A 19729-nucleotide genomic window follows, 5' to 3' on the forward strand; every position below is an offset into this window, starting at 1 on the left:
TCTGTATTTTGAAATATATTAATTTTAGTTCCATTCTGTGATAAACCCCCATGTTCTTTTTAAAATAAAGATCAAGAAGTAGACAGGGACTATTTCTGACTTTCAAAATGAAGATAAGAACATACATTCACATTGACAACAACATTATTTAATATAGAATCTAGATCTAGATAGAATAAGACTAGTATAAATTAATTAGATAAAAGTTTATTTAAAATATATATAGATCTAGACTCTCGATCTATGTATTATAGATCTAGATGATTTATTTAAATCTAGACTTATAGATCTTTAGATATAGATTTAATAGATCTAGATTCTAGATCTAGTTCTAGCAAGAATTAGACTTAAGACTAGATTAGCTTGAAAAATTGATTAGATCAAGATAATAATTAATAATGATAATAACTATTTATTTTGACTAAATAAATTACTTAATAAGGAAGGTCGTCTTCGATTATATTATATATAAATTATAATAAAGACTAGACTACTCTAGATCAAGATCTATTTTTATTAATTATATACCAGTAAGAGCACTAAGAGTAGTAAGAGTAACCATGCCAATGGGGTCTCTAGTAAAAATTGCTAAAACTTTACGTACTCATTGGAAAAAATCCACATTGGCTGCATGTCTCACAATATATGGATGCAATTACATGAGAAACAGACACAGGTTAGTTAATCTTTTTAATATCTTTTAGATCTAGACTAGTACTGTCTCAGTTACCTATTAGTTAAATATATAATATATTTAATACTACAGATATTACTACAATAGAGGTTTACAATTTATTTATTTAAGGGTTGTTCATTTTAAAATTTAATATAATAAAATTTTTATAATAATTTTTTTTCTTTCAAATTTCTTGTAGAGACAACCTGTTACGAAGACACTATTGTCAAGAAGCACTGGTAGGCTATGAAGTACTACATAGGCTTATAAAGAACTACAAGTACTTAGAAATAAAACCAACCAAAAATATTATTTTTATTTCTAGCTAAAGTTTTAAGCTTTAACTTAAAATGTTTTAAAACTTTTATTTTTGTTCAGAAATATGGGAGAGAAAATATTGCACTGCATCAGAGGCCTCGACGTGTCACAGTATTTCTTAACCCTGCTGCTAACAAAGGGTAAGATTGTAATTATGTTTAGTTTTTAGACAACATACTTTAACATTTTTATATATACAAGTAGAATTTTTTCTTTGTTGAAATTTCAATTTGATTTTTGAGTTGTCACACAATATTTTTGTTTTCTAGAAGAGCAAAGAAAATATTTGAGAAGACAGCTGCACCAATTCTTTATCTGGCTGGGATTGAAATAAATCTAGTTGCAGTAAGTTAGTGTTACAAATTAATCATTCAATATTTAATTAAAAAGGGACAGATTCATACTATCAACTTGACAGTAATTGTTGCAATGTATTGATGATTTAGTTGCATCATCAGTTAGCTGTGTTGTAATTATTTTAAGTTTTAGTTAAACCATGTCTGCTGTGCTATTATTCTGTTTTTTGACAGATCATATCTATATAGGTGCAATGGAGAATACTTCCTTTCCTAAGTGACACAATATATTTTTTCCTAACATTGTTTAAAATATTTGAATAACAGACAGAATATGAAGGTCAGTTGAAAAAGTACATGGCCGTGCTGGACCCTAAAGACACTGATGCTGTGGTCATTGCAGGAGGTGGAGGGACACTCTTGGAGGTAAAATATTTCTACAATTAGAGAATTTCAAATAAGCTCTGAAATATTTATCTGTTGTTAAGGCCTCCGCACGTTGTTGATTCTTGGCAATCTGTCTAGTGTAGATCTGACTGGAAGTAACGCTGAACTCAACACTTCAGTAACACCGGCGAAAGGCCGAAACAATCAAATATGTAGTCGACGCTGATATGTTGTTCTACAAATATGTTTAATACTCAAGAAGGGAATCGTCCGATGTCAATAATGTCGTACTCAAGTCTACTACTCTACAAGAAGCGTCTTCCTTTTAGCGTCACTTAGAGCGTTCTTATTTTTTAAAGATCTGTCACATCACTTGTCGCTAATTAAAACTTTCCCCTTATTCCCGAAACAAATAACTAATTCCTAATCATGTCATAACACTGTACTGTGACGATTTTCTTTCCTAATAAGGCCTTCTGAAAACCTTGCTTAACACAACACATCTAACTCAAGAACCTTACAACAAGAGTTCCAAAATAATGTGATACTTTACTAAGTAAAAAAATAAATAACAGCCCATACCAGACAATTGGCAACACAATAAACTGACTACATTCTTGAGGGCTCATATTGTACCGCACTGTCCTTGCTGTCCTGGACTCAACTCCCCTTTCTTACACACTGTCCCTCTGGTCCACGAAGGCACTCGATCATGACCTTAGCACAGGTCGTATTTGCGTGTGGTAGTAGTACTGTCCCTTGTCCATTGACAATCGTTGACCTGTCATTTGCCTGAGTCATATTCACATGTGTAAGTAGGTTACACATAGGTTACACACACATTAACCATATCGCGCCACCACTGGGTTTACAAAAGTACTTTTAATTCTCTGCTTCTCCTGAGAAGTTTATTAATATTTATTGATTTTCATTACCTGTCAATCCAGTTTTTTTTTTTTCTGGATCACCATCTTGCACAATGTATCTAATAAAAATAACTCTTTCATACCTTAAAATCCATAGATAAGATAGTGTTGAGGTCATCTGTTTGACGGTTACCGAGGGCGTCATGCAGCTATCATTTAGCCTCGCACCCACAGCACTCTCAATGTATCTCTATGACTTAACAGAAATACTTTGTGCTTTGTATTTCCATTTCAAGATTTATTCATTGTTATTTATTGTACACTTTTGTAAACTTTTTTGGGGGGCTCGTTGGCTGAGTGGTTAAGCACTGGGCTTCCAAACCTGGGGTCCTTGGTTCAAATCTCACAAAGACTGGGTTTTTTTAAGGTACTCCTGAGTCCACCCAACTGTAATGGGTACCTGACTTTAGTTAGGGAAAGTAAAGGCATTTGGTTGTTGTGCTGGCCACATGACACCCTTTTCACTAATTCTATAAGAAATAGTAAACATTTCAGAAAGTAAAATTAATCATTTTCATAAATACATTTTCTCTCTTTTTTTTTGGCAAAGTGTAATGCAAAAGTATTGAACAAAAATTCTTCCACCTTTTCTAAAAAGAGATATTCTAATGAATAGCCATATTTTTTAGTTATTTTCCTTACAATTGTAATATCTTTAACCGTTAGTCCCTCAGTCTGAGTGGTAAACCACTTGACTTCTAAACCAAGAGATCTTTGGTTTGAATATCTGTTAAGACTAGGATTCTGAATTCAGGACACCCCTTAATCCAACCAACGCTAATAGACACCTGATGTTGGGGAAAGTAAAGGTGGTTGGTCATTTTGCTGGCTGCATGACAAACTCGTTAACCATTGGCCTTTAAAAAAAAAGATGAATTTAGTATTTGTTTCGGGAATAAGGGGAAAGTTTTAGAATCAAGACCTTTCTTATTTACAGTAAGAATAAGAAGAATTTTATAGACGGCAAGTTATAGAGGACATCGGACGGTTCCCGTATTAAGTATTAAAAGCGTTTGTTGTTTCAACACCAGCGTCGACTTTATTTATTGATTGTTGGCCTTTCGTCTGTGTTATCTGTTCCAGTATTAAGTTCAGTGTTACCTCCAGTTGGACTTATTTACATTTTCAAGTACTAAACACCGCGGAAGAGCATAACACCTTTAATGATTTGCCCTAAAGATAGCATGGTCTGAAAGGGACTTCTAAGTCTAAAGTATTTTTGTAAAGCTAAAAGATTACTTAGTGCAATCATCATTTAGTAAAATGTTTGTTTTCTTGCCATCTAGGCTGTGACTGGGTTACTCAGACAGAATAAGGAAGTAAGTACAAATAGTTTTTAAATATTTCTTATCTTTTTAAGTCTTATAGGAATATTACAATTTTGTGTATGACTTGTTTTTTCATCTCTGGCGATTATAATTAATCAATTAAAAATTTTAATAAAAAGAAGTGTTTTTTTTAATTAACTACAACAGACAAAGACAAATTACATTAACAGCTTCCAAAAAGTTACGTCAAAGATATTTCTTTATAAATCACAGCGTCCTAACAATCCTCTGGAGTAGCTTACATACTGTCTAATTGTTACAGCTTTGAAACAATCCTCCGGAGTAGCTTTCATGCTGCCTAATTGTTACAGCTTTTAAACAGCTCCTTCCTGTTTTTAGCATCATTCTTCTACAGCTTCTAAACAGCCCATAACAGAAAGACCTTTCAGAGAGCCTCAATGATATAACTTTATACAGTCTCTTTAAAGTAGTTACTGTCGCAACATTTGTTTCTTCTGGATCAATACATCCTTGTTTCTTTTACTCTTTCAAGACTTTCTTTTCTTTTTTCTAAAATCAAAGCTCTTCTTTGTACCAACTCTGTTTCTCTTCTAATGGGCAATGAAAACAGTGATGTTTTGGTCCAGTTTTGCATAGTACATTCACAGGGCGGTCTTAGGCCACTGCAACCTATGCGGTCGCAGTGGGCCCCGCGCTTTCATAGGCCCCTCACTAATTCTAGGTGCAATTATTAAATTGCCAAATATATACGAAAAATCTCCTGAATTTATTAAAATCTCCTGAAAACTCATAAAAATCTCCTGAAAAATAGACATTTGTGGGTGTCATTCATTGCGGGAAACTCCAATCCTAACGCGCGATTAAAGAAAAAAGGCATTGTCAGCTTTCATGTAATAAAATGTAATAATCGAGCGAATTCTCACCTTAGTTGGAAGCTACAATACTTTATTTACTTTTATAGTTACTTGCATATAAATATGCCATAGTTACAAGGTTCGTAAAGTAAAGTTAATTTGATCGCAATTTTGTACTTATTAAAGTCGATTTTTTTTTTCGAATACAAAATCTTAATTTTCACTTATTATCCTTATTCCAACTCAGACTAGGCCCCGCGCAATCAGTTTCGCATAGGGTCCTGCTATTGTTAGGACCGGCCCTGTACATTCACATATTTATTTTCTAATAGTGTTGTCGACTGTCTTTTGCCTTGTTTAAAACCTCTATCAATGGTAGGCCTGTCCATTCTTTTATGTTGTCCTCCCATCGCTTTCTCTGTCTGCCTCTTCTTGAAACAATGCCCCTCATCTGATGCAACTTTTATTTACAGAGGAATCTAACAAGCATACCCATTGGAATAATACCTCTTGGTGGGAAGAACAGATTTTCCAAACTTTGGTTTGGTGAGGATTCTGATGAAGTCAAGTGAGTAGACCTTAATTATTGAACATTTTTATTCTTACACATCTCTATCTTTCTAATTGTATGTCCGTCTAGAAGTGGTGGGTTTAGCATAGCATAGATATATATAATTAGATACAGATATATAGCTGAATTACCTGAGTTGGCTGAATCAGCCAGGAAAACTAACAACTTAGCAGATTTTAAGTCATTGATTAACATGCATGACTAGATTGGCACATGAAATGCATAGGACTTTTTTAAAGTTACCTCTGTAAAATATAAGATAAGATATAGATATATATTTATGTATATTATTCCTTGCCTTTAGTTAAGTGCGCTAAAAGGTTGAAAATTTATTGTTTGGAAATGGAAAAAAAAAACGTTATGAAAACTAAATATTTCTTTCATAATTTCAATTCAACTAAGTTAACATCAGCAGTAAATAGCGTTACGGTTGCTGTTGAAACTTAATTGTTCTGATGAAAAGACAGTAGTCATGGTTAGATGAACAGATTTATGCCTGGATAGATGGACAGTTTGTAGGGACAAGTAGATGAATGCACTGTAGGCTTTGTTACATTAAAGGATTTAAAGACCTAAATGGTTAGACTGTATATCTATTAGGCTTATTTGAATTTTAGTTTTTAAGGTTATGTCACAATCTGATGAATATTTTTCTAACATATCGAAGCTTTGTAATTTTCTTACAGAACTATGGCTGAGGCAGCCTTTGCAGTAGTTCAAGCAGTTACTAAAAAAGTTGATGTTATCAAGTTTGTGGTAGGTTTATGAAATACTAGTGTTAGGATAATGAAAGGGGGAAAAATGTATACACACACACAATGTTTGTTTTAAGAGAAGAGATTGGAGATATTTCTTTGGTTTGGGGGACAGCTTATTTATTCCAGTACAGACTTAACCATCATGAAACTTGTGTACTGGCAGTCTCCTTACATTTAGTGCGTAGTTTGATGGCAGAGTGGAAAAATTGTTGTCCTACCAAACTGAGGTTTCACAACTTTAAATCTCGGTAAAGATAAGGATTTTGAGATTGGGGTTTATTTTTAGGACTTCTCTGGGTCTACCCAACTCTAAGAGTTTCTGACATTAGTTTGGGAAAGTAAAGGCAATAGGTCATTGTTGTGGTCACGTAACATCCTTGTTAACCATCAGCCATAGAAACAAATGTCAGAACCGTCTCAAAGGGAATCTTTTTTGCTGTTGTTTTACAAAAAAAAAAAGATAAAAAATCGAACAGTTGTAAAAAATAGAACAGAATGTAAAACTCTAATGCTATTGTTGCTGTGGTTATATATAGATCCCAGTGTTCCTAAATAAAATCTCTGCATTGAAAGATGATCATTCTTAGACTCATATATCATGTAACTATTTCTTCTAGGGAGAAGAAGACAAGTGCATCTACAGCTTGATTGGTCTTGAAGCTGGAGCATACAGGGATGCTGAGGACAGAAAATCAAAGTAAGAATGTCATTAAATGTAATGGAGTGATGTATAACTGTAGAGAAACTCAAATAGGGAAGTAGAAACAGCAGTTGATTATGTTTTACACCAAAGAATTCCCATATTGAGGTTTATGGTATAAAAGTGAATGGCATGTATCAATGGTATAAAGGTGAATAGCATTTATCAATGGTATAAAAGTGAATAGCATTTATCAATGGTATAAAAGTGAATAGCATTTTTTCAATGGTATAAAGGTGAATAGCATTTATCAATGGTATAAAAGTGAATAGCATTTATCAATGGTATAAAGGTGAATAGCATTTATCAATGGTATAAAAGTGAATAGCATTTTTTCAATGGTATAAAAGTGAATAGCATTTATCAATGGTATAAAAGTGAATAGTTTATCGATGGTATAAAAGTGAATGTCATTGAAGGATAATATAAAAGTGAATGTCATTGATCAATGGTATAAAAGTGAATAGCATTTATCGATGGTATAAAAGTGAATAGCATTTATCCCAATAATTTTTACAATGTAAAGAAAGTCTTAAAGGCTGTTGTCACTGTGCATATGCAGTTGTTAAACAAACTAGCATTAATTCAAGTTCTTTTATTTAATTATTATACAAGAAGACTTCATCTCTAAAATAAAAACACTTAACAGATATTTGCAGTCGTTTGTAAAATGAACACTGGTACTTATGCACAACAACAACAAAAAATATGAATTGTCCAGAAGCTCTCCACCTCAAAAGTTTCTGGAGTAATCATGAATTGACCTTCTGTGTTACCTGTGTTTACAGTCATGTTTGTTTTCATATTGTAGTGTTTATTTCACTTTCTAGTATATGGTATTCTTTTTTGAAGTACGTCTGTATTATATAAGACACTAACTAGCAATCCTGTTAGATCACATCTGTTTTCACTCTCTGTAGGAAGATGAAGACACTATTTATGAGTGATTCCACTTACTAGTATGTCAGTAAACTCAATGTATCTGCAGTTAAATGCATTGGATAAGTTGATTAGGAGGATGTTATTAATATGAATTCAAACCTCTGCTGCCTTGCAGCTATACCCAATCATGGGAAAGGCTTTGGGAGTCAACCCTGATGTAAAAACAAGGAGCCGGCAACCCTTAGGCAGTTTGCAGCATCTCATGAGATGGTCCATAGTCACTTTGCGAGTGAAGGCCATATAGAATTAATATGATATCTGAAAGCCACATAAAACTTAATTTTTTAAATTTTGAACAGGTCACCTCAATATCTTTGTGTTCAGTTTTTAACTTATCTTTGAGAAAAAAAAAATAATTTTTCTTGTTTTTTAGCTAATTTCATGCCAGACCTTGAAATCTGTAGCACTAAGAAGTGCTGTTGACATTCTCTTCTTCTTCTTTGCTCTCATTTTTATGTTGAAGCGTTCAGTTGACTATGAGATGAACTGCACAGTGGTTTCCAAATCAGGGAGCTCTCCATTTAGTTTTCTTTCTGTTGGGCTGAACGGGTAAACCCATTTTCACACTTTACTTTCATTTTCATGGCAAAAATGATAAGAAAACATTCGCCATATTTGACTTTGATCTACATCCTATCCACTAGATCAGTAATACCCAAACTAAGGCCCTTAAGCCCCTGATATCTGGCTAAGTAATGATATAAACATCTCATATTTAAAAGATTTATTCGCAAAACAAAAAAAGGCTACCAATTGTTTTAAATATTTAATGTAACTTATTGCTGACTTTCTTTTAGATACTGGTATTTTGGTCCATTGAAATCTTACTGGACATACCTGCGCACTGTCATGAGCAAATGGCCTGCCACTATTGAAGCATCTGTGAACTACATTGAAGCGACAGAGACCAACATGAAGGAAGAAGAGGAAGACTTAAATGTCCTCATTTCTAAGCAGAGGTGGAACTTTGTTGACTTTTTATTGGGCAGGAAAAAGAAGTTCAAAGTTCAAGGTAAATCAAGTTTCTAAAAAAGTTGGCACTCTCAAATGGCAGACGGATTAGCATATTTGACTACTTTAATTTTTAGCAGAAGAATCAAAGTGGGGAGTATGTTCAGCCCTTAGAATTGATCAATGAAAGATTTGCTCATTATATATTCATATGTTTGATCAAGTCACCCTGTGACTACAGACACAGATTTTATCTAATGTGTAAAATTTTTGTCTTTTGTTTACTCAAGTCATCTGCATATTTTTGTTTTATTTGAAGTAGATCAATGCAAGGATTCATGGGGTTCTCTTTCAGATCACAGTTTTATTCTGACATTAGCATTTATTAAGCTGAGTGATTCGCTCTTTGAAATGTGTCATTGATGCTGTGTTTACTTAAATTCTGTTTTCTCAGAGTGATAGCCTTCAGTGCTTTCGGATGTCTTCTGTCCCATTGATGTATCAACATGACAAGAGGAACCTTACTGAATGCTATGAGATTATCTATATATATAATTCTCTTTGTTGCCCAACCATGCGGGACACCACACATGCTCGGCAACTCTCTATCCCTCGATGAAAATGTCATGGAAAGATAACTCTTTTATTTCTGCAAGTCGGACTAGAGTAACATTCTCTGCGACATTGAGCGTGGCTCAGAAAAAAAAGAGGGCAGGGGGAACAAGTAATCTTCTTTCTTCTGTATATATAATTCTCTACATCGCACAACCATGCAAAATTAAGCCTCGCTCTCAATTTGATACAAACTTCGACAATGTATGATCTTCATTTCTGAAGAAACGGCTGAAACTTACAAGCCAAGTCTTGTATTAAAAACAAAAAAATTGGCCATTTATTCAATTAAAAATTCTCTAAATTCAAAACAAGCTTTTTTTTTTAATTGTGTGTGTGTTAGTATGCACTATTTAATAACTAAATGTCTTGTCAACTTTTCTTTGATCTATCAGCTAGTTTCTCACAAGAACATCTTTAAATTCAAACACATTTTTTTGTTTAATCTTTTGGTGTTTTACAAATGTGGCTCACTAAAGTTTCCCATATTTTAGAACAAGAAAACAAAGAGAAGTTGGAAGAGCAAGAAAGGGAAGAGGAGAATCACAGAGTGACTCAAGATGTTTCCACCATTGAACTAACAGTCACCAACTCAGCTCTAGTGAACACAAACACCGTAAGCCTTAGATTCTGGTGACTTTTATGAAATATGATAATTCATTCTACCTTTTTTAAAATGCACATTTTTTAAATGTTTGATTAAAAATTAAAAGGCTGAAAAAACCTAGGGTATATGCTGATATGAGATAAACTTATAAAGTAAATGAATCAAGGGGGGGGGGGGGAATGCAAGATAAAATAGTCCTTTGTACATCACCTGAGTGCTAGAAAAAAACGTTAACGTTCCCCTTTCAGACCTTGCCATCTATAGGGCAGATGATGTCAAGGTCATCTGTTTCTGTGGCCCTTGGTTAACGAGGGTGTCATGTGGCCAGCACAATGACCAACCGCCTTTACTTTTCCCCAACTTATGTCAGGTAAGGCAACCATTAGATCACGGTGGACTCAGAGGCGCCCTAAAGATCCCAAAGTTTGAAATCACAGTTTTCACCAAGATTTGAACCCAGGACCCCTGGTTCAGAAGTCAAGCACTTTACCCCTCAGCCATTGACCCCCTGATTGCTAGAAGATAGAAGTTAAGAAAAAATTATTTTTTTTAAAACATCTATATTTTTTGCTTCACTTGTTTGTTATTTAGTTTTGCATAATTTAACTGAATCAACTGAACCATTTAAAAAAAAATAATTTTTTTTTGCATCTTCTAATAGCCATTCCAAGCTTTGCAGCTGTCTATTGGACCCAGTGAGCCCAAGAAATTTGAATTTATTAGTGAAGGGTAAGGATAGAGTGAGATCACATTGTTATTTTTATTTTAATATAGACACTTACGCACATACTTCTTACCAATACTACTGCCAGTCAATGACTCTGATCATAATTTTAAAAAATCAAAAGAGGTACTTAGTGGGTAGTGAAACCTTTGACCAATGTAGTCTTAACAAATGTATGCAATATAATGTCACATTCCAAAACATTCAAATTAGAGAACGCACGTACACAATAATTTTTATGATCCCCAGTGTTTCCCAAAGTGGGGTACGCATACCCCCCAGGAGTACGGGAAGACTTTGGAGGGGGTACACATTGCACCTCATTAACTATGCCGATTTTTGTAATACCCATTTATTATGTTCTGTTAATAAATTAAAGTGTGATGGAAAAGGGGGGGGGGGGGGTACTCAGCATAACAAAAAAAATATAAAAGGGGTACATATAGGTCAAAAGTTTGGGAAACACTGCCTTAAAGCAATAGTTGTTTGTGTGCGTGTGTGTGTGTGTTGTTGTTTTTTATTTATTTATTTATTTTGGCTATTAGAATTGATACAAATTTGAGTTACGTTGCAGTGACCTGAATTTTTGCACAATGTAGCATATGACTTGAAGCGCAAAATTATTTTTGTATATGATTCTTACATGCCATAGCAAAGTGTACTCTAGTCCAATCTCATTAGAGGGAGGAAACGGGAGAGGGGGGGGGTGTATCTTAGAGAAGGTTGTCAAGCTCTCAGCAGACAAAAGTCAGCCCAAATCTGGATTCGAACCAAAAATCGTTGATAAACAACCCAGAGGTTTATGTCGTACGGTGTGAAATACAAAATTTAGTTGATTGACTTTTTTTTTGTGTGGGTCAAAGTTCATGTGCTTATCTATCTATTCCTGTTTAGATGGAGTCGAGTTAAAAAACCCAACAACTTGACACCGACTACTTCAGAGGGTTATAACTCCGTGTTGGTCAAGAAAATACATCTGGAGGTGAACGAGAAGGTAAGGGCAAGTTTTAAGGCAATCTGCACACACACACACACATACATAAAAAGTAAAGTTCCCCTTTCACACCTTGTGGTTTATTGGGCAGATGATGTAAAGGTCATCTGATTCTGTGGCCTAGGGTTAACGAGTGTGTCATGTAGCCAGCGCAACGACCAACCGCCTTTACTTTTCCCTAATTAATGTCAGGTACCCATTAGAGCTGGGTGGACTCAGAGGCGCTCAAAGATCCCGAAATTAAAAATCCCAGTCTTCACCCGGATTCGAACTCATGGACCCCGGTTGGGAAGCGAAGCGCTTTACCGCTCAGCCACCATGCCTCCTACACACACATATGCTCTTTACTAACACACACATCCTACACACCTAAGCAATCCTTACAGAAACACTTTCTACACACATATACTCCTTACAGACACACATACTCCTTAAGACACACATATACTCCTTAAGACACACATATACTCCTTAAGACACACATCCACCTACATACATCCTTACTCACACACAACATATGGTGACCAGTTTTGTGCCTCCTCATGTGGCTGGTGAGATCATTGTGAGCCCGAAATATTCACTGCACACTGGGCAGGCTATTCCAGCTGAACCCTAGTGTCATTTGTCTTGATTTTTTTCTTTGACGCTTTTCTTCTGTTCTCTTGTCCTCTTCAGTTTTTACACCAGTTTTCACAACCTGATGCCCTGTGTTCCGTCTCCCAGGTAGCAGAGTCAGTGTTGAAGGCTTTCACTTTCTGATACACATTGAGGGTGTCCCTGAAACGTTTTCTTTTTCCAACTTGTGCTCCACACATACACTACTTACAGACACAAACACACACAACTTACAGACACAAACACACACAACTTACAGACACAAGCACACACAATTTACAGACACAAACACACACAACTTACAAACACAACAACACAACTTACAGACACAAGCACACACAATTTACACAAAAACACACAACTTACAGACACAAGCACATACAACTTACAGACACAAGCACACACAACTTACAGACACAAAAACACACAACTTCATTGACCTAAACATTACTTGTGTTGGAACGTCAAATACACTATTGTTAAATATGATGATTCAGTCGGTTAATTTTAATTACAATATTGTTTACTTTATGACTTTATTACTTATGGCTATATTGTTATAAATGTCATTGAGGCTAATGTTTTGTATGACCCTCAGGACAAGTGGTACAACATTGATGGGGAATCCTTTGAAGCCATGCCGGTAGATATTTCTTTGCTGAAGAAAAAGCTGACCATGTTTTGTCGTCCAGATCAAGCTGTGAACACATGACAAGCAGCGGATGCAAAGCTTTATTTATAAGTTGAACTTAACTGTAATAAAATTATTGGTTTATAAATTATACATTCTGGGTTGTTTGTGTCTGTGTAAGTGCTTTTTTAGAGGCCCCCGAAAGAAAGGGGAAAAGTTGCTATTAATTTTGTGTGAAATATCTGTCCGTCCGTCCCGTTTAGATCTCGTAAACTAGAAAAGATATTGAAAATCCGACATCACAATATTTTAGACCATTCAAAGTTCTGATGCAACGGCTACTTTTTTCTTTTCTGAAAGCGAAAAATCTAATTTTTAAAATCACTTATGCAAGCAGTTTTATCATAGAAATACACCACTTTTACAACTATTAACTATTAAACACTCAAACACTTGAGGCTCTTTATTAGGGGAGACGACTATGTTCCATACTTTCAACACATTAATGCAAACAGTTGTAAATTTTTTGTCTTAAATTTTTGTTTTTTATATTTGTATTGTTAAGTTATGTAAGTTCTGTGATACTAAATACTATATTTACACACAAACAAATGTTTACTATTTTTTAAAGAGAAAAATCTATTTAGTATGCATTATAAGTTAGACATAATTTAAAAGTAATAGTAATCTTGTAAACTGCTTTAATATTTCCTCTTTTAATGTATGTCGTCACAGGGATATTTTCTGCAGGATTTAAATAATTCCTACACAGAAAACAAAGTACAGAAAGGAAATCTCCTGAAAGAATTATACAACACCAAATTATAACCAATCTCTCGGCTAGAGCAGCTGACAGATAGAATGTGTATGAGTCAGAAGAATTGTAATCATCGAACTGTAAAATAAGCTACATTGTTAATAAATGTTATTATATTTTCACTATGTCATGTATACATACTAATTATACAAATGGGGAATAAATTTTATTTTATTTGAAAAAAAAAAAAAAGAGATTGAGCCTTTTCAAAACAATTACATCAATTATAAGACATCAGTTAGGCCAGAGGAGGCGCGGGAGCTGAACGGTAAAGCGCTTGGCTTCTGAAACCGGGGGTCCCGGGTTCGAATCCTCGTGAAGACTGGGATTTTCAACTTCGGAATTTCTGTCTTTGTAACCTTGTTTTTTCTGTTTCTAATTGTAATCTTTGACTTTTGGTCACTTGACCTTGGGTCATTTGACATTGCTGTGATGACTGTCCAGGCTAATTGTCATATACTTTTGGCATCAATGACAGTGCTGAGTTAGAAAAACGCAAGCTTAAATTGTATATATCGGGAGGTCCTCAGGGCTCGCAAAGAGCTTCCTACAGGTGACAGAACCTGGAACAAGAAGAAGAAAGCAATAGGAAGACCAGCATTAAAGAATGGGCGGACTTGTAGAAAGAGATTCTAATCAAGGCTAAGGACAGAAGAATGGAGAAAGCTGGCTTACAGATCAATAGTGGTGCTCCAACTGTCACACAGACTTAAGGCATGGATAATGTCCAGAGGTGACCATTAGACTTCTGTTAGCACACTAGATCTTCAGATTGCATCATGGGACTCAAAACGTTGACAATAGTTGGCAGTTGAATTATAGATCTACGTAAATATTTTGTACTTAAACTTTCTTGTTTCGGATTCTACTTCAGAAATGAAGATTATTACCTTCTAGCCAGATGTCTGGGGATGACAGGATGGAACTGGTTCTGTTAACTGTAAATGTAACTAACAAAGGATTGGTCCACAACTCACTTTAGCAAAACTAGGTTCGGGTCTAAACCTTTTCAAAGAATGTATTAGTTGTGTTTTAGGAATAATTCGGAGCGTTGTTTGCTAATCAGGTCACTTTAATGAATTACAAATACACATAAGTTCAAGACTGTGTCAACTATTTCTGAAGTTGGTACACGATTTTATTTTCATGCAAAATGACAAAAGCAAGATTACAACATGAAAAAATAGATATAAATAAGTTTTTTTTTTTGTTTGTTTTGTTTGGTGGCATGGCAAATCTAAAGTAAGCTACAGGAAAAAAAAAGAGGCCCAAGGATTCCTATGATGATAAAGCCAAAACTGAATATCGCAAATTCTGAGGTTTCCTTTAAAAAAAAAAAAAAAAAAAAGTTTTAAATCCTGGCGATGACTAGCATGAACTTCAAGATTTAAAGGAAGGACGTAATTATCTTTTTTTTTTAAGTAACGTCTGTAATTTATAAGATAAGAAGCCCTTGAGTCCAGCAAGTCCACTGAAATCCAAAAGCTACCCGCATAAGTTGAGAAAGTAAAGTTGATATTTTGTTGTGCTCGCCACATGACAATCTTGTAAATCGTCGGCCTTAGAAACACGAACTTTGATTCATCTGCTTTCACATATCGCAAGCTCTGAAAGTGCCCCCACCCCCCCTTTTTTTTTTCTTTTTTTTTTTACATCCCGGAAGTGGCGAGTCTTGTGTTTACATTTTACTTCTGCTCTTCACTTGAATTAAATCTCCTTAGACTGGTGACGCCAATTCTCTTGTTCCCGCTTTAATCCCTTGCTTTTAAAAAAAAATGGCCGATCCTACAACTCCTGTGTGTGTGTGTGTTTTTTTTTGGTGTTGTTTTTAAAAGAAATCATAAACGGACAACAGTAAGAGAACAGGAGTATTGACATGGAAATGGGGGAAAAAATGAATGTAGATGATTGTAGATTGTATTTACATACAGAACAACAGAACTTAAATCAGTGTTCCTCAAACGTTTTCCTTAACTCTTTCTCTCCGTTATTATGTAACACGTTCTGATAAAATCAACATTGGTATCGTGAGTTGGGAGAGAAAGAGTTAACGGAACATTTTGAGTATTTAGCGGAACGAGAGGCCAAGTGCGCTTGAACTTGGCTTGGCTTGGCTACCTAGAAGGGGGCTCGAGGTTCGACACCCGACTCGGGCAGAGCCTAAAGGCAGCACGGAAAACCAACTCCTTGATACCCCCTTCCCCTCCCCCCTCCACTGGTGCATAAATGAGATTGGACCAAAAGCGCTCTGAGCATGCTATAAGCATGAAAGTAGCGCTATAAGTAGCTATTGCAACTGGCCCCTAAACCAGTAAGCTTCGGGCAGGAGGGGCTCGTTAGCCTTGGTTGGCTACCCATCTAGGAGAAGGAAAACTCTGAATCCAAACCTCCGCTGCCCGGCGGCTATACCCAAACACGGGAAAGACTTCGGGAGACAACCCTGAGGAAAAATCAGGAGCTGGTGACCCTTAGGCAGACTGTGGCACACCGTGCTACAGCCTGGCAGATCCTGCGGCGCTACTGATCCCAAACTGTATTGGATATTCCGTCCCTTTGGTCACATCAGCTGCGCGGAGAGAGGGGGGAACTGCTGTGCGGACGACATCGTTCCGACCATAAACAATGCCCAGGCTTTCATCTCGCTTGCTCTGAGATGAACCATAGTCGTTCTACGACTGAAGGAGGCCAATGAAGTAGCTATAATTATTATTATTATTATTATTTTAGAGAGATTAACGCACGTGGTGTCCTGCTAGCTAATAAAACCAGTCGTTCGCGGAACACCTCTTCAGCCTGGAGGAACACCTGGGTTCCGCATAACACAGTTTGGGAACCACTGACATAAAATGTTTGGATGGAAAGTAGAGCAGGAGACTTAGGGGAGGGGGGGAGTACAATTTATTTTCAAAGCTTGAGCTTTAATAGAAACGCCGCAGGGCTACGTAATAGGCTCTTATTGTGTTCATTGCGTCTTGGGCGATGTTTTTATCCTGCCCAAGTCTTACTTCACGTCATGGTTGACTTGCTAGAAAAAGCGTTTGAGTCTATATAGCTATGCTATGGGTAGGGAAAGTGCCGAGATGCTAATGATATCGTTTCGTCACAATAAGACCCCCATAACCCATTGCGGTGCCTTCTTGGCTCGTGCACCCTTGGTGTCGATCAGTGCACCAGAAAGTGGTCTACAAAATAATTTCAGCATTTTTTTTGTTGTTGGTGCACATGAACAGAAAGCGCCAAATGGGTGTCCGAAATTTATTTGTAAATACATAAATTAATATATTTGATTGACAAATAGTGTCAACGGGTGTCTTTTTTTAATCAACATTTATGGATTAAATTTATCACAAAGACTAAACCTAGATCTAGGTCTATCAGTATGTTGACTTTGTTGACATTTTAAAAATATTTTTGCCGCAGAGATCAATTTAAAAAAAAAAAAAAAAAATTACCCTTACATTTTAAACTTTGTGCCACGAATAAAACTGCATGATATACAGCGAATTCCAGGTATCTTGTTACCTTTACTAATAATAGATCTAAATGGCGACTATTATATGGCTACACTAATTAACCTTGAAGCAAAATTTACAGAATCGAGTATAACAGATCTAAAAGTTATTCTTAAAAATTGTCCATTATTCGGGTTTGGCGTCTATAATTTCAGAATTAAACTTCACACTCGAGTTATTACCCCTTTATTCATCTTTCCTCAATCCAATGGAAACTCTCTTTCTCTTTTTATTTACATCTAATGATCTAATCCTTTGCTTTCGCACAAAACATAAACAAAAAATAATGACGTAATATCATATAATATTAATACATCCTTCCTATTGAAGTTATTATCACACCCTTCCTTTTAAAGTTCTTAATAGTGATATCTACTAGCAGGGCCGGCCCTAGCATTTGCGGGGCCCTATGCGAAACGGATCGCGCGGGGCTTAGTCTGGGTAGGGATAAGCATAATGTCAAAATTATTTTTTTTTAAATTAGAAAATAGGCCTACTTTTGTCTTTTGCAATAAATTTTTATCAAATGAAAGTTCGCAATGCCACTTTTTATTTATTGGCACCTCAAAATGTCAATTTCGTCTATTCTTCAGGAGATTTGAATAAATTCAAAAAAAGTTTAGGACTTTATTGTATATTTTGCCTTTTCATGAGATTTCCTGGAGGCCCTGAAAAATCAGGAGGTCGCGAAAACCCTGTTATTTTATATACGTTATAATTGTTTAATTTAATAATGTACACTTGGAATTAGCGCGGGGCCTATGAAAGCGCGGCGCCCACTGCGACCGGCACTATCTACTAGGAACTTTAACAATTCGTCCACTTCTGGTTGTCTTGACTGAACAAGTTCTCTAGACGTTGGTCTATAACTGTCTGTTTCGTTTGTTCCAACAGTTTGCAGTTCATTGTCTTCATCGGTATCATAGTACCCAGAGATGTCTTCATCGAAACTCTTATTTAAAAAGCGTTGATTTCTTCTGTATGTTTTACCATTGTTTGTCTTTATGATGTAAGATCTGGGTGCTGAATTTTTTTTATGACAACTGCTTTCTGCCATGTTTGACCTAGACGATTTCCCCTCAGAATAATCTTTAGGTAGTCTTGCTTTTGCATCGTATTTCACTTAGCTTTTCATCTGTCGTTCGTTGAGTAATGTCTCTGCATTTTCAGCTACCGATGGTTTCAATAGTTTGTGATCAGTTGGAATGATTCCCTGAGTCAGCAGTTGTGATGGTGAATACGGCAGTCCACTTATCGGAGTATTTCTATACTCGAGCATAGCGAGATATGGATCTTTCCCACTTTTGTATACTCTGAATCCTTTTGCTTTCGCACAAAACATAAACAACCAACAATGACGTAATACCATATAATATTAGCACAGAATCTTCTTCATGCAGTGGAAAATTAAGAATTTTTTGCCTATCTGGAATTCTGGTCAAAGCTCCTGTGCCCAATTAATATAGTTCGGAAGAAACTACAAAAGTCTGGACTGCATATACGGGAAGCTGCTAAAGAAATTAGTACCCTTTCATGCTTTCTGCAAAATGATGAGAAACTGACAAAAACCCAATCCATCGAAAAAGCAAAAGAAGGTAGTGAATACTATGGATTCCCTGTAATCAAAACAACCATATGAAAGACAAGACTTGATGGGAAGTTGAGTTCTAATGTAGGAATGTCAATACAACTGCAATTCAAACGTGTTGCGACAGAAGTGCTGGACAGATTTCATATGGAGATGAAGGGCAGATTCCAAAGGTTGGAAAGAAAATGGATACCTTTGGGTTTCTTCTTCAACCAAGACACCTGTTAGATGAAGACCTGCTTATGACAAACTGTGCTACTTTTCCTGTTTGTATGATGAAATAAATGGAAAATCGCTTCTTCAATGATGTCATTGATGCACGAGAACTTTTCATCAACAAACAGTAATACAATCACCAATAGACATAGTGAGGAAACAGGCTTCATATGGGAATTACGTGTGCTCAGACTTTGCAACCTCCTCCGAATACCGCTAACTCAGGCCACTTCTATTACGTCATGTGAGAGATCATTCTCAAAGCTCAAGCTCATCAAAATGTATCTCAGGAGCACAATGACGCAAGAAAGGCTTGTCATGGTTTTAATGTCATTGAAGTCACAAATACTAGAAAGTATCGATGTAGTTGATGTTATAGATGTCTTTGCTGCACAGAATGCACGACGTGAAGCGATATCAATTTAGATTTGTCACTTGTGCATTATTTAACTAATAAACAACGGTATTATTCATTATAAGAGTCTTGATGATTACTTTTTGTTAAGTTTACTGATATACTGAACCAATTTGATTTGGGGCTTATATATTTTTGCGTACATTATCTCATGTCATATGTCGAATGTCAAAATGCAAAGGGCCCCCAAAGAGGTCAATCCCCCCGGGCCCCCTAATCCCTAGTTACGCCCCTGCCTACACAGTAAACATATCCCACCAAAAGCTAGAGAGATTAGTTATAGACTTATCTTTGGGATGACCCCTATGGTTAGAAGACGGGCAAATGACC

The 19729-nt window shown here is 35.8% G+C and overlaps 1 protein-coding gene across 1 annotated transcript; it reads left to right on the plus strand.

Annotated features, from left to right (window-relative positions):
* Nucleotides 1–101: 101 nt before the first annotated feature.
* On the plus strand, nucleotides 102–13004 carry LOC106053627 (acylglycerol kinase, mitochondrial-like). Its single transcript, XM_056039273.1, has 14 exons — nucleotides 102–676; nucleotides 876–915; nucleotides 1055–1134; nucleotides 1264–1339; nucleotides 1618–1716; nucleotides 3890–3922; nucleotides 5220–5314; nucleotides 6004–6073; nucleotides 6693–6772; nucleotides 8515–8729; nucleotides 9775–9896; nucleotides 10549–10616; nucleotides 11506–11605; nucleotides 12819–13004. The coding sequence occupies exons 1-14, from the start codon at nucleotides 561–563 to the stop codon at nucleotides 12930–12932; spliced, it is 1308 nt and encodes a 435-aa protein (XP_055895248.1). The 5' UTR covers nucleotides 102–560; the 3' UTR covers nucleotides 12933–13004.
* Nucleotides 13005–19729: the final 6725 nt, after the last annotated feature.

Source organism: Biomphalaria glabrata, chromosome 8, assembly GCF_947242115.1.
Source record: "Biomphalaria glabrata chromosome 8, xgBioGlab47.1, whole genome shotgun sequence".
Taxonomy (NCBI): Eukaryota; Metazoa; Mollusca; class Gastropoda; family Planorbidae; genus Biomphalaria; species Biomphalaria glabrata.